The sequence below is a fragment of the Stomoxys calcitrans genome, chromosome 2 (assembly GCF_963082655.1).
Source record: "Stomoxys calcitrans chromosome 2, idStoCalc2.1, whole genome shotgun sequence".
Lineage (NCBI taxonomy): Eukaryota > Metazoa > Arthropoda > Insecta > Diptera > Muscidae > Stomoxys > Stomoxys calcitrans.
Genome location: NC_081553.1, coordinates 180,095,352 through 180,109,971, shown reverse-complemented (window position 1 = coordinate 180,109,971; position 14,620 = coordinate 180,095,352). Strand labels below are relative to the sequence as shown.

General features: G+C 40.1%; 1 protein-coding gene across 1 annotated transcript in view; it reads left to right on the top strand.

The window, feature by feature from the left end:
* Positions 1-14,620, top strand: part of LOC106086113 (irregular chiasm C-roughest protein) — a 1,171,308-nt gene that overhangs the window by 337,043 nt on the left and 819,645 nt on the right. Inside the window, exon 4 of the mRNA XM_059363383.1 lies at positions 6,353-7,485. Coding sequence (XP_059219366.1) covers positions 7,149-7,485 — 337 coding nt within the window. The 5' untranslated portion in view covers positions 6,353-7,148. The remainder of the gene's footprint in view (positions 1-6,352; positions 7,486-14,620) is intronic.

Here is a 14,620-nt window from a genome sequence, read left to right as displayed (position 1 = left end):
TATCAAGATATGGTCTGTTTTGGACCACAATTAAATTATATGTTGGAGACCTGTGTAAAATGGCAGCCAATTCGAATAAGAATTGCGCCCTTTGGGGGCTCAAGAAGTATTTAAATAGAGAGATCGATTTATATGGGAGCTGTATCGGGCTATAGACCGATGCAGACCATAATAAACACGTATGTTGATGGTCAAGAAAGGAACCGTCGTACAAAATTTCAGGTAAATCGGATAATAATTGCGACCTCTACAGGCTCAAGAAGTTATGATCCCAGATCGGTTTATATGACAGCTATATCAGGTTATGAACCGATTTAAACCTTATTTGACACAGTTGTTGAAAGTAAAAATAAAATACGTCATGCAAAATTTCAGCCAAATCGGATTGGAATTGCGCCCTCTAGAAGCTCCAGAAATCAAGTCCCCTGATCTGTTTATGTGACAGCTATATCAGGTTATGAACCGATTTGAAGTATTTTGTTATGATATCCAACAACTGTGTCGTTGGATATCATAAGAAAATACATCGTGCAAAAATTCATTCAAATCGGACCAAAATTGCGCCCTCTAGAGAATCAAGAAGTCAAGACCCAAGATCGGTTTATATGACAGCTATATCAGGTTATGGACCGATTTGAACCATACTTGGCACTTGGCAATCGGATAAGAATTGCGCACTCTAGAGGCTCAAGAAGTCAAGACCCAAGATCGGTTTATATGACAGCTATATCAGGTTATGCACCGATTTGAACCATACTTGCCACAGTTGTTGGATATCATAACAAAACACGTCGTGCAAAATTTCATCCCAATCGGATAAGAATTGCGCATTCTAGAGGCTCAAGAAGTCAAGACCCAAGATCGGTTTATAAGGCAGCTATATCAGGTTATAAACCGATTTGAACCATACTTGGCACAGTTGTTGGATATCATAACAAAATACTACGTGCCAAAATTCATTCAAATTGGATAAGAATTGCGCCATCTAGAGGCTCAAGAAGTCAAGCCCCAAGATCGGTTTATATGACAGCTATATAAGGTTATGGACCGATTTGAACCATACTTGGCACAGTTGTTGGATATCGTAACAAAACACGTCGTGCAAAATTTCATTCTAATCGGATAAGAATTGCGCACCCTAGAACCCAAGAAATCTAGACCCAAGATCGGTTTATATGGCAGCTATATCAAAACATGGACCGATATGGCCCATTTACAATATCAACCGACCTACACTTATAAGAAGTATTTGGGCAAAATTTCAAGCGGCTAGCTTTACTCCTTCGGAAGTTAGCGTGCTTTCGACAGACAGACGGACGGACATGGCTAGATCGACATAAAATGTCGATCTTGACGATCTAGAATATATTGTATATACTTTATGGGGTCTCGGACGAATATTTCGAGTAGTTACAAACAGAATGACGAAATTAGCATACACCCCATCCTATGGTGGAGGGTATAAAAATCAATTTGTGTTTGTTTGTCGGTTCGTTTGTTTGTTCCGTATAGACGGCTGAACCGATTACCTTGAAATTTTCACAGTTTGTATAGGTTGGTCTGGAAGGAAACAAAGGCTATATAATTTTTTCAAATAGAGAGGGGCGGACCCTCCCCTCCCCTCCCCCCTACCTCTAAAGTGTTACCCAAAAATAAAAGTGGACCGATCGGGACAATATGGGATTCAATTGAAAGGTATGTAAGAGTAGAGTACGAATTTCATAATAAAAGTTGGGTTCAAGTAGCGCCCAAGCCCCAAAACTCCGTAAAATAGGTTTATTTGACGATCACGACAATATGGGTATCAAATGAAAAGTATTCGGGAGAAGATAACGAATGTGGCATACAAATTTATGTCGAAGTATAGGGGGTCACCCCACCGCCACAAAAACGCCCAAAATGGGCACATTAGCCAATCACGAATATATGGGACTCGGTTTATTTGTTCCGTATAGACTGAAAAACAACAGAACGGGTTTTCTCGAAATTTTGGCATGCTGTGTAGGTTGGTCTGGAAGGAAACATAAGTTATATAATTTTTTTGTAACGGAAGGGGGACGGACCCTCCCCCTTATGCCAAAAACACAGCCCAAAATCAAAAGTGACCCGATTGGGATAATATAGGTATCAAATGAAAGGTAGTTGAGAGTAGAATACGAAAATGGTATCAAAATTTGAGTCGAAGTACCGATTGGGCCCCCCTAACTCCAAAACTCCCTCAAACAGACATATTCGACGTTCATTTCAATATGGGGCTCAAATGAAGGGTATTCGGGAGTAGATTTCGAATCTGGCATACAAAATCAGATCGAAGTGTAAGGGGTCACGCCACCCTCAAAAGCCATTATGACCCTATGATAATTGGCTGAACCGATTTTCTTAAATTTTTCAGAGATTGTGTACGTTTGTCTGGAAAGAAGCATAGCCTATATAATTTTTAAGCGGACCCTCCCCCTAACTTCAAAAACGCCACCCATATCCGAAAGTGGTCCGATTGTTACAATAAGGGTATCAAATGAAAGGTATTGGAGATCAGAAAACGAACATGATATTCAAATTTACGTCCAAGAAGGCGCATCGGAGCGGGCCCGGTTCGGTTAGTTTTAAATACTATTCATTAAGTACGGTTTGCAGTGTTGCCAAATCGAAAAATCTTGGAAATAATTCTGGAATTTTTATGAATAATGATACGAATACGTTCCTAGATTGGTCCATGGGACTTGAAAGATGGTCACCTCGACCATGTCAAATTTTTAATTGCTTGCCAAACACTCATTTATAAGCCGATCGGCTTGATTCTTCTTTTAGAACAAAGAGCTCCCAAATATATATAATTGTTGCATTTTTTAATTTTAGTCAAGATATCGTTGGTGTTTCTAAAATTATGGAACTATTTCTGAACTGATTGAAATTTTTTTTTACATCGTTAGAAAGAAGCGGTTACGCCAGGCTCCACAAGCCAACAGATGACTGATTAGCAGGGGCTTTGGACGAAGACAACCGGTTCGAGTCTTAAGGACAAGGCCGAACCTATTTTGTCATTGCGTGCCTATAATTTGCCTAGGCAATAGGCCTTCCCTGGCAAACCAATACGCTCTTTAAGAGGTTGCCATAATAGGAGGCGCATCGCTCTCAGATTTATTGGCAAGCTTGGTGCGAATGATCCTAAGACTCTCACCGATAAGGAGAGAGACTCCCTTAACTGGGCTCGCAGATTCACTGAACGGCCTACAGCAAAAGCTACACGCCTAGACTCGGAAACGGCACCACAGTCAGCCAAAAAGGGCACACCATGCTCAAAAGCACTAAGGCGAACAATAGTAATATGGGCCCAAGGACCTTAGCTAATGGCTCTAAGAACAGCTTGCTTTATAATAGTTGTCGACAAGGGAGCAGAACAGGGCTGCATACCTATGAAATATTAGAGTGGGATAGTCAATGGACTGTCAGGTTAGGTTAGGTTTAAATGGCAGTCTACCATCAGACTCACTTTAAAGCTTTCGTCCATTGTGATACCACAGGATTCGCCGTAGCGCAGAGGTTAGCATGTCCGTCTATGACGCTGAACGCCTGGGTTCGAATCCTGGCGAGACCTTCAGAAAAAATTTTTCAGCGGTGGTTTTCCCCTCCTAATGTTGGCAATATTTGTGACGAACTATGCCATGTAAAACTTCTCTCCAAAGACTCGGCTATAAAAAGGAGAACCAAGCCTCCGGTAGACCTCTTCAAGTCTAAATTAAGCCACATAGGTTTGAAATGCTCACAGCCCCCTATTTGTTACCATCCATCATTCGTTGTCCTTCGGACCTGATCCTGAAAACTTAGCTTACATGGCGCTAGAGGCATACCCACAGATTCCAGTATCCCTGAAATGTGTAGGGTAGTTCCTAGTCTCGCAAGCTCGTCCGCTTTACAATTCCCTGGGATATCTCTGTGGCCTGGCACCCAGAACAGGTGAATATTAATCTGTTCAGCCACCTCGTTGAGAGATCTGAGACAGTCGAGGACGGTTATTGTGTTCAGAAATACGTTCTCCAGGGATTGAATGGCTGCCTGGTTGTCTGAGAAGATACTTATGCCAATCGTCGTTATGACATTATATCTGAGCCATTTCACCACTTCCTTAGTTGCAAAGATCTGCGCTTAGTACACACTGCAGAAGTCGGCTAACCACTGCAGTAGTCGGGTAACCATTTGAATATGTGCATATGTACTCCATCCACCTGGTCCTCCCACCACACCCACCTAGTTTGGAACCATCCGTATAGAAGTCTATATAACTTCTATTACCAGCGATATCGTAGTTTCCATCGATTCTGTCACTAATAGTGTATCATTGTATCAAGCATAACACAGTGCCTTCAGCCTTCATATGACCAAAGACGAAGCTCCGTTAACCTCACGGCAGTAGTCGCAGCAATTTTTCTAGCCACAATGTCCAGAGGCATAAGGTGTAGCATTAAATTTTGTGCATCAGATGGTGTCGTCCTCAGTGCGGCTGTGATAAACAAACAAGAACAGAAGGTGGATTTTTGAAGCGCAGTCCACCAGACCACAACACCATATAGCATTATAGGTCTAACAACTAAAGCCAAGTGAATGATACGCGCTTTAAACCCCCTACCAAACTTTTGCCAAACTGTGCGAAAATATTAAAAAAAAAACAATTAAAAAGGCATTAAGTTCGGCCGGGCCGAACTTTGGATACCCACCACCTCGGGTATATATATAAACCACCTTTCGTCAAAATCCGGTGCAAAACTCATACCTTATGTCCCATAGCAGAAATATGTGGAGGGGCTTAACTTAACTCTTTGTCCACAATTTCGGCAACATCGAACAATAAATTCGCTTTTTATGGCCCCAAAAACTAAAACCGAGAGATCGGTCTATATGGCAGCTATATCCAAATCTGGACCGATCTGTGCGATAATGCAGAAGTATGTCAAGGGGCTTAATTTAACTCACTGTCCCAAATTTCGGCGACATCGGACAATAAATGCGTGTTTTATGGGCCTAAGACCCCAAATCGGAAGATCGGTCTATATGGCAGCTTTATCCAAATCTGGACCGATCTAAGCCATACTGACGGAGGATGTCGAAGGGTCTAAGACAACTCACTGTCCCAAATTTCAGAAAAATTGGGTAATAAATGTGGCTTTTATAAGCCTAAGACCCTAAATCGGAGGATCGGTCTATATGGCTATATCCAAATCTGGACCGATCTGAGCCAAATTGACGGAGGATGTTAAAGGGCCTAAGGCAACTCACCGTCCTAAATTTCAGCAAAATCGGATAATAAATGTGGCTTTTATTGGCCTAAGACCCTAAATCGGCGGATCGGTCTATATGGGGGCTATATCAAGATATAGTCCGATATAGCCCATCTTCGAACTTAACCTGCTTATGGACAAAAAAAGAATCTGTGCAAAGTTTCAGCTCAATATCTCTATTTTTGAAGACTGTAGCGTGATTTCAACAGACAGACGGACAGACGAACGGACATGTCTAGATCGTCTTAGATTTTTACGCTGATCAAGAATATAAAGTATATATAGGGTCGGAAATGGATATTTCGATGTGTTGCAAACGGAATGACAAAATGAATATACCCCCATCCGTCGGTGGTGGGTATAATAAATCATTTATGGGCATTAGACCTTTTATCGGAAAATCGGTCTATATAGCAGCTATATCCAAATTTGGTCCGATTTGGCCCGTTCAAGAACTTAACCAGCGTGCATCGAAAAGACGTATCTGTGTCAATTATCAGCTCAATATCTCAATTTTTGAAGGCTTTAGAGTGATTACAATAGACGGACGGTCAGACGGATGGACGGACAGACACACGGACATCGTTAAATCGTCTTAGAATTTTACGACGATCCGAAATATATGTACTTTGTAGGGTCGGCAATTAATATTTCGATGTGTTGCAAAAGGAATGTCTAAATGAATGTTCCCCCTATTCTACGGTGGTGGGTATAAAAAAATGGTTAGTCGAATTCCTTAGCTCGTCCTTATACAGGGTGGCTGATGAAAGCCGCTACCAAAAAAAAATGTAATAACTTTTTTTCTATTTAATAATAATAATTTAATAATTAATTTAATTAATTAATTAATTAATTTAATTAATAATAATTTAATAATTAATTTAATAATTTAATTTAACATGAATAAAAGAAAAATGTATTCCATACACCGAAAAAAAAATGTAGCAATATTCATCATTGTAGCAATATTCATCAGCCACCCTGTATATTCTTAGCTCAGCGTTACTCAGGCATCCCACTTAACTAATTATTTAAAAAAAAGCACATATTATATAAATTTTTTTTTTTTGTCATTTCAGATTTATATCTCTCCAGCAGCGAAAATGTGTTAAAGTTTACTAAAAATAATTCAATATTATGCGCGAAAGACACAAACGGTCTATCAAAGCTTTTTATTATTTTCCACATAGATTTTATTAAATAAATGTTAAAGCCTCATCAGTAAAGTGATTGACAATTAAATTTGAAAGTTTTTTGTTTGGTTTTTTGAAAAGAAGCTTTGCGATCACAACCACTCTAAGATTTACGAATGTCCTAACAAAAAGCTAAAACAAGAAAATTATCCACAAAAAAAAAAAATAAACCAAAACAAGCAAACGCCAGTAAAAGTAACAAATTGAAAACCATAAAAAATAATAAGCTTTCTATGTGATTGGCTTATAAATCGAAACAAGGAGAGACAACAAAAAACCAACAACAACCGAAAAACACACACCCAAAACGCTAAACCCAATTGAAGCTTATAAACGTCCATTTTATTTGCATTCAAGAGCCAAAGCGAAGCATTAGGAAGAAATCCGGACAAAACAAACGATATTCCATTTCAGCTGTCACAACTTCAATTTGTCGCATATCTAAACACACAGATAATAGGGACAAGCAACAGCAACAAATACCTAGAGAACAACATCGAAGGGAAATCTCTTTATTCTCTATGTAAGTGTCCATCAAGAAAACCAAACCAAAACGAAGAAAAAAAACACACAAAAGTGGGAAATACGATAGTCCACCCGCTGTCGTACCCAAAGAAAGAAGGACCTGAAGGACACACAAATAAGCAGCAACAAACAAACAACAAAACGAGATAACAAAATAATGACTCTGAAGTCAATACTCTTGCCAACAGCCAGAAACAGCTGTTCCAACTCCCAACCTCATCAAAATCAACGTCAACATCCACATTCACATTACCAGCAACAAGACGCACAGAAACCCTGTGCCCAAGAAACAAAAAACCAACAACGGAAACAGCAGCAACAGCAGCAACAACACCACCATCAACAACAACATCCAGCAAGGTTAGCAGCTGCTGCAACCACCAGAGTAACATCAGCAATGACATTGTCATCGTCGTCGCCATCATCTTCAGTGCTGTTCAACATGGGTTCTTGGCTGCTTCTCCTCAATTTGATTATCATCATTTGTGTCGATGGTAAGTAAATTGTCACAATCAATTTATTCTTAACGCATCCATTTCAATACCCGGCGCGGGAGTCACTCACTCTACTGCGTTTGTACTGTCACCCACACTCTGGCACTTTTCCAGGCATATGCTTCAGTCGAAGATGCGATGCCATCACACACCCAATGGAAATTATCGCATACATTTATATGGATTTGTGTATGCACATTCATACAAACCCTGTCATACACACTAACACACATACACACACACACACACCAATAACAGACATATCATCTCATTAGCAATAACACATGTGCGCCAATGCTAATGGCCCAAATGAATGCAGGATATGCAAAGGAGTAAATTGAAATACTGAAGAGAGCAGCAGCATTATATCATAGCATCAGCAATATGAGTATTGAGCAGAGAGATATGGTCAACACAATAAATTTAAATTTTCCTTAAAAAACAAAATGGTTTCCAAGAACATAAAAATATACCAAACTTCAGGATAGATCAGACAGTAAAAATTAGTTTTTTATAACTACTACCATAGATGGGTTGGGCGAGGGTATATGAGGGTTAGGTTGTACCCAGGGATGCGGAGTCGACCGAAGTCGAAATCTGAGTCGAACTAATAAACAGGAGTCGGAATTTGGTTTTGGTTCGAAGTTGAGCACCCCGAATCCGGCTTAATACCCGGGATCGGCGTAGAGGGTCAGACTCCGCAGCCCTGGTTGTACCACCTGCAAATATTGATCTGTAACCATATCTTAAATATAAAATTGAATTTGTGTTTGTTTGTTTGTTCCGTACAGACTCAAAAGCGGTTGAAGCGATTACCTTGAAATTTTCACAGATTATATAGGTTGGTCTGGAAGGAAACATAGGCCTTACCGCAAAAGTACAACCCAAAAATAAAAGTGGACCTATAGGGACAATATGGTACTCAAATGAAAGGTATTCGGGAGTATATTGTAAATATGGTCTGGAAGGAGAAATGGGCTTTATTATTTGTTCGATTTCGGAAGGGGACGGACCCTCCCCCGTTACCCCAAAAACACCACTTAAAATCAAAATTGGAACGATAGGGACAATATGGGTATCAAATGAAAGGTATTGGGGAGTGGAATACGAATATGGTATTAAAAGTTGGGTCCAAGGAATCCAGAGGCTACGTACATATAAATATGGGACTCAAATGAAATGTATTTGGGAGTTGATTACGAATGTTGTATATAAAAATCAATTTGTGTTTGTTTGTAGGTTTGTTTGTTTGTTTGTTTCTGTGTTTGTGTGTTCCTTATAGACTCAGAAACGGCTGTACTGATTTTAATGAAATTGTCACTGATGGTGCATAATGTTAAAATAGGGTACTAAATTTTTTGATATCTGAAGGGGGATCGGACCCTCCCCCTTACCCAAATTTTCCCAAACGCCAGATCTCGAAAATGGGTGGTGCGATTTAAGCGAAATTTTGTGTGCTCCCTTATAGTAACCTACAAAAAAAATTTGGTATCCAAATTTCGGATGGGGTACCGAGGGGGAGGGGGGGGCGTCCCACCCCAAAACCTGTCAATTATAAATATACACCAATCACGACAATATGGGACTCAAATGAAAGGTATTTAAGATAAGAAAACGTATCTGATATCCAATTGTCGGACCAAGTGTTTGGGGAATCGCCCCAACCCCCAAAACCCCCCTAAATCCAACATATTCACCACCCATGTCAATATGGGTCTCAAACAAAAGGTATGTGCGAGTAAAATACGAATCTGATGTCCAAATTTGGGACAAAGTTTCTGGGGGAATACCCCTTACCCAAAACACCCCCCAAACAGGATTTATTTACTGACCATGGCAATATGGGGCTTAAATAAAAGTTATTTGAGTGTAGAATACGAATATGATATCCAACAACTGTGGGACCAAGTGTTTGGGGGACCGCCCATCCCCGAGAACATACCCCAAAGAAGACAAATTTACGACCATAACAATATGGGACTCAAATGAAAGGTCTTTGGAAGTAAAGCACGAATCTGATACCAATGTTTGGGAAAAGTGTCTATGGGGCCACCCCAACCCCTTAACACCAGCCAAATAGGAAGTATTTTCTGACCATTACAATAAGGCTCAAATAAGAGGTATTTTAGAGTAGAATACGAATCTGATATATATTTTCAAAGCCAAGTCACTGAGTGGCCGGCCCATCCCCCAAAACACCCACCAAACCGGTCATGTTTGCCGACTATGGAAAAATGGAGCTCAAATGAAGGGTATTTGGGAGTAGACCATGAATCTGACATCAACATTCGGGACCAACTGTCTAGGGGACGTCCCACCATCATAATAAGTCCCAAGTAGGACGCATTTGCTCACCAAGACAATTTGGGTCTTCAAGACAGTGGAGCTCGATATTCATAGTTTTTAGGACCCATACCCCAAACCGGACATATTTGCTGGTTTTTCAATAAGGGGTTTAAGTGAATGGTATTTGAGATTAGAAAACGAATTTGATATCCAATTTTGAGACCAATGGCAATATGGGGTTCAAATATATGAGAATAGAGCACGTTGCTGACATATTTTCAGAGCCACCCGCATCCAAACAAAACAATCCCATGGCAGCCGGTTGTATGTACCGGATTGACCCGATGAATTCCTTCATCGGCAAGGGCTGCCGCCTCAGTGTACCAAACACTGCTACTACAACAACATCCCTTAATCGGTCATATTTACCGACCATGTCAATGTGAGGCTAAAATGAAAGGAATTGGCGGGGAAGAGCATGAATTGATACCCACTTTCGGGATCAATTTTCTGGGAATTTCCCAAAATACCCCACAAACAGCAATTTTTTACTCAATATGGGGATCAAATAAAGGTATTTGGGAGTAGAATACGAATTTGATATCCAAATGTAGGACCATGTATTTTAGGCATCACCCCTTCCCCAAAACACCGCCCAAGGGGTAAAAATTGTTCGACCATGCTTATATGTGGCTCAAATGAAAGGTATTTGAGATTAGAAAACGAATTTGATAACCAATCTTGGGACCATGTGTTTGGGGGACGCCTCATCCTGTAAACTCCCCTCAAAACCAATGGCCATATGGGGTTTAAATAAATTGTATTTGAAGGAAGAACATGATGCTGATATTCTTCAGGGCCAATTATCTAGGGGACCACTTTACCCCCGAAAACACCCCTAAATCAGACATCGTGAGAATATCGGGCTGACATAAAGTATTTAAAGAATGGAGTACACCTTACATTCAAACATAAATTTGTAGACCAATAAAGATCATATGGGATTCAGATAACTATATTGTCAAACTGTTAGTCAAGCGATATACCATTTTCGTTGCATGGTATTTCACTAAAAACTCTTTCATTGTGGAAAATAAATATTCCAAGGAAAATTTAGTTCCATATAAAGTAAAAGAGTAAAAGAGCTGGCCTTTAGCGCCGCCCCAGCCCCAAAACCCCTTAAAATAGGTTTATTTGACGATCATGACAATATGATACTCAAATGAAAGGTACTCGGGACTTCATTACGAATATGGTCACGAAGTAGGAATAGGCTTTATAATTTACAGATAACGGAAGTGGGCGGACCCTCCACCGTTACCCCAAAAACACCACCCAAAATCAAAAGTGGAGCGATAAGGACAACATGGGTATCAAATGAAAAGTATGCGGGAGAAGATAACGAATCCAGCACACAAATTCATGTCGAAGTATAGAGCGTCACCCCACCCCCACAAAAATGCCCAAAATGGGCACATTAGCCAATCACGGATATATGGGACTCCGTATAGACTGAAAAACGACAGAACCGATTTTCTCAAAATTTTCGCATATTGTGTAGGTTGGTCTGGACGGAAACATAGGCTATATAATTTTTCGGTATCGAAAGGGGGACGGAACCTCCTCCTTATGCCAAAAACATATCCCAAAATTAAAAGTGGACCGATTGGGATAATATAGATACTAAATGAAAGGTATTGGAGAGTAGAATACGAATGTGGTATTAAAATTTGATGGGTACTTACATCGGGCCGTCCCAAACCCAAAACTCCCCCAAACAGACATATTGGACGTTCATTTCAATATGGGGCTCAAATGAAAGGTATTTGGGAGTAGATTTCGAACATGACCTACAAAATTAGATCGAAGTATGGGGGGGTCACACCACCCCTCAAAAACGCCATTAGACCCATTATGACTATATGATGCTTGGCTGAACTGATTTTCTTACAATTTTCATATATTGTGTAAGTGTGTGTGGAAAGAAACATAGGCTATATAATTTTTAGTCGAATGAGTTATTTGACACATTATGACAATATGGGGCTCAAATGAAAATTATTTGAGAGAAGAAAACGAATTTGATATCCGATTTTGAAGTGTTTTGGGGTACGCCCTAAAGCACCCCCTAAACTGAACTTCATGTCTAATGCCTAATGAGAACATTACCCTAAGGAAGAACTTTTCCACCAGGAACTGGCAAATTCTCACACATCAATGAGTGCTTTCCGATTCAAGTTTAAACTCAATGATAAGGGACTCTTTTTTATAGGCGAGTCCGAACGGCGTCCCACAGTGCGACACCTCTTTGCGGAAAATCTTTAAATGACCATGCATGGCATGGTACCTCGCTAATATCGCCAACATCAGGAGGTGATGAACACCGCTTTGACCGATGTTCTCGCGAGGATTCGAATGCATTCAGCGTCATAGGCTACAATGGCACGAATTCGATATCCGCATTCAGGGCGAAGTGTCCCCACCTTAAAAAGATATTAGAGAGTTAAAGAAGGCGCAGCGGAGCGGGCCCGGTTCGGCTAGTAACCTATGTAGCTGTCACACAAATCAATCTCCCGTTTGCACTTTTTGTTCTCAAAATGTGGCAGTTTTTGCCAGATTTAACGAAAATTGTGCACTATGACCTTCAACATGGTTTGAAGCGATACTTAACTTGTTAATAGTTCCCACTTAAATCAATCTCGTAATTTTTGTTCCTGGACCCATACAGGACGCAATTCTTATCCGAGTTGTCTGAAATTTTGCACAATAACTTCTACTATTGTCCTCAAAACCCAAATAAAGTATGGCATGGAAATTCTCTACGTAGTACATGTTCCGATCAGATGGCCAATAAATAGCAAAGAGTTATCCCCTCCTAATGCTGGCAACATTTGTGACTCACTTATCACTGAGCTAAAAACTTGAATCGCATAGCACTCACTGATTTGTAAGAAGTTTGGCCCTACTCCTTAATGGAGTGTTAATGGGCAAATTTGGAAATTTTTTTCTTAGATCTAAAAGTTCCAATCTGCCTTCCTTCTGATTAACAATGGAACGAATTCTATAGCCTTGCAGGTTTTTTTCGAGCATTGCCTTGTAATAGAATATTCCAACACATTTTCCTTTTATGCTTCTACTAAATGGTGCTTTGTTTCCATTTTTCTCTATCCCCAGCTTTTGCAACAGACTTCTCAAGTTTTAGTGCCAGTGCTGGAAAAACGTGCGGATTATGTTTTAGTTTAGTTGATTGATTAACCAGTTAATTTTTATGACACTTTCACAATCTATTTGTTATTGTGCTCTCTTCCTCTCTCTCTCCCTATAAACAAGCCATGCGCCTCATAATCACTCAATTTTCGAAAATAATAACAACAACAACCGCAGGCCAAAGCAAAGCGAATAAGACTACACTGGCAGCGACAATTTAATCCTTATCGCACACAAATAAACGGTAAATCATGCACAATGCTGCCATCCGCAAAGCACACTCCCTACAACACCTATACTATCATAGCAAGAATATCAAGAACCCGCATACACACACACACACACACACACACAGAGACAGGCCCAAGTCACTTAAGCTTCTTATCTTATGACAACGTGGGATATAAGCACAAGAGGGCATAAGGACACACTCGGGACAGCAGTCACGATGAGGGGAAGGTGTCGCTGTAGCCAAAGCCAAAACACCATAAGACCAAAGCTTATAACAGAAAGCGTTGCATATAAATCGCAAATAAAATCAAAAATAAAATGTTTTAAATAAAAATGCTAGCAACATAGGCGTCGACGACATTGATGCTGAGCCAACGACAGGGCTCACTTGTCAATGGCTCACTTGGTGCAATGGCATTACAATCACAGCCTAAGTGTAGAGCGACATAGCCATAGCTACCAACGGGGATTTATTTATTGATAATATCGAGCGAATTTAGATAAAGCGGCTAAGGCTCACACACACACACACACACACAGACACACCCTTATAGGCAAATACAAAGAAAGGACACCAGTGGGCATAAGATAGAATGAAACAGTCATCCAGAATATCATTATGGCGTATACTTAATGTCAACACCAGAATTTAGGGGGGGTGGGTGGCAAATGATGGTGGGGGCAAATGTATAAAAAAATCCAATCTTGAAATCTCATGAGACAAGCAAAAATGGAATTGAAGTACTTAAATGGATATGATCCCAATCTATAAACAGACAGGGGCAAAATGCCATTGTTATTGTTTAGTGTAGTGATAAAGAGAGGTTGACATGATGGTTTCTTTAAACTTCTCGCTCTATTGAACAATATGATTTTTGAAAGTCTTTAACAATATTGAAGTAAATGCAGGGAAGCTCTAAAATGTCAACTAATAATGAATTAAGCACTTTTAGAAACGGACTATCACATCGCCATATACTTTTCAAATGCTGTGATGTGAACACTTAAAATTGTATGGGAATCGTTGGATTTCGTTGTCCAGCTGAAAAAAATACGCTTTGATTTTGCTTCCATTAGGTTGGGTTAGGTTGAAAAGAGGGTGCAGATATTAATCCGCCCATGCCACTATGAACATACACCTAAGCCAGTAATCGGCTTGTTGTGCGCTCTGAAAACCATAAAGTAACCTCTAAAAAGAAAATTTTAAGTTGGGAATTCCGTGCTACTTACAAAATTCTTAATTGTTTTCAATGCCACTCCCCTAAGTTGGTTCATATCTGATATTGTGTCTCCACCTAAGTACCGGTATCTGCTGGACGCGAAAGCCGGGCAATGACAAAGGAAATACTCCAACGTCTCATCATCTACCCCGCATGCCCTACACTTGCTATCACTTGCCACACCGATTTTA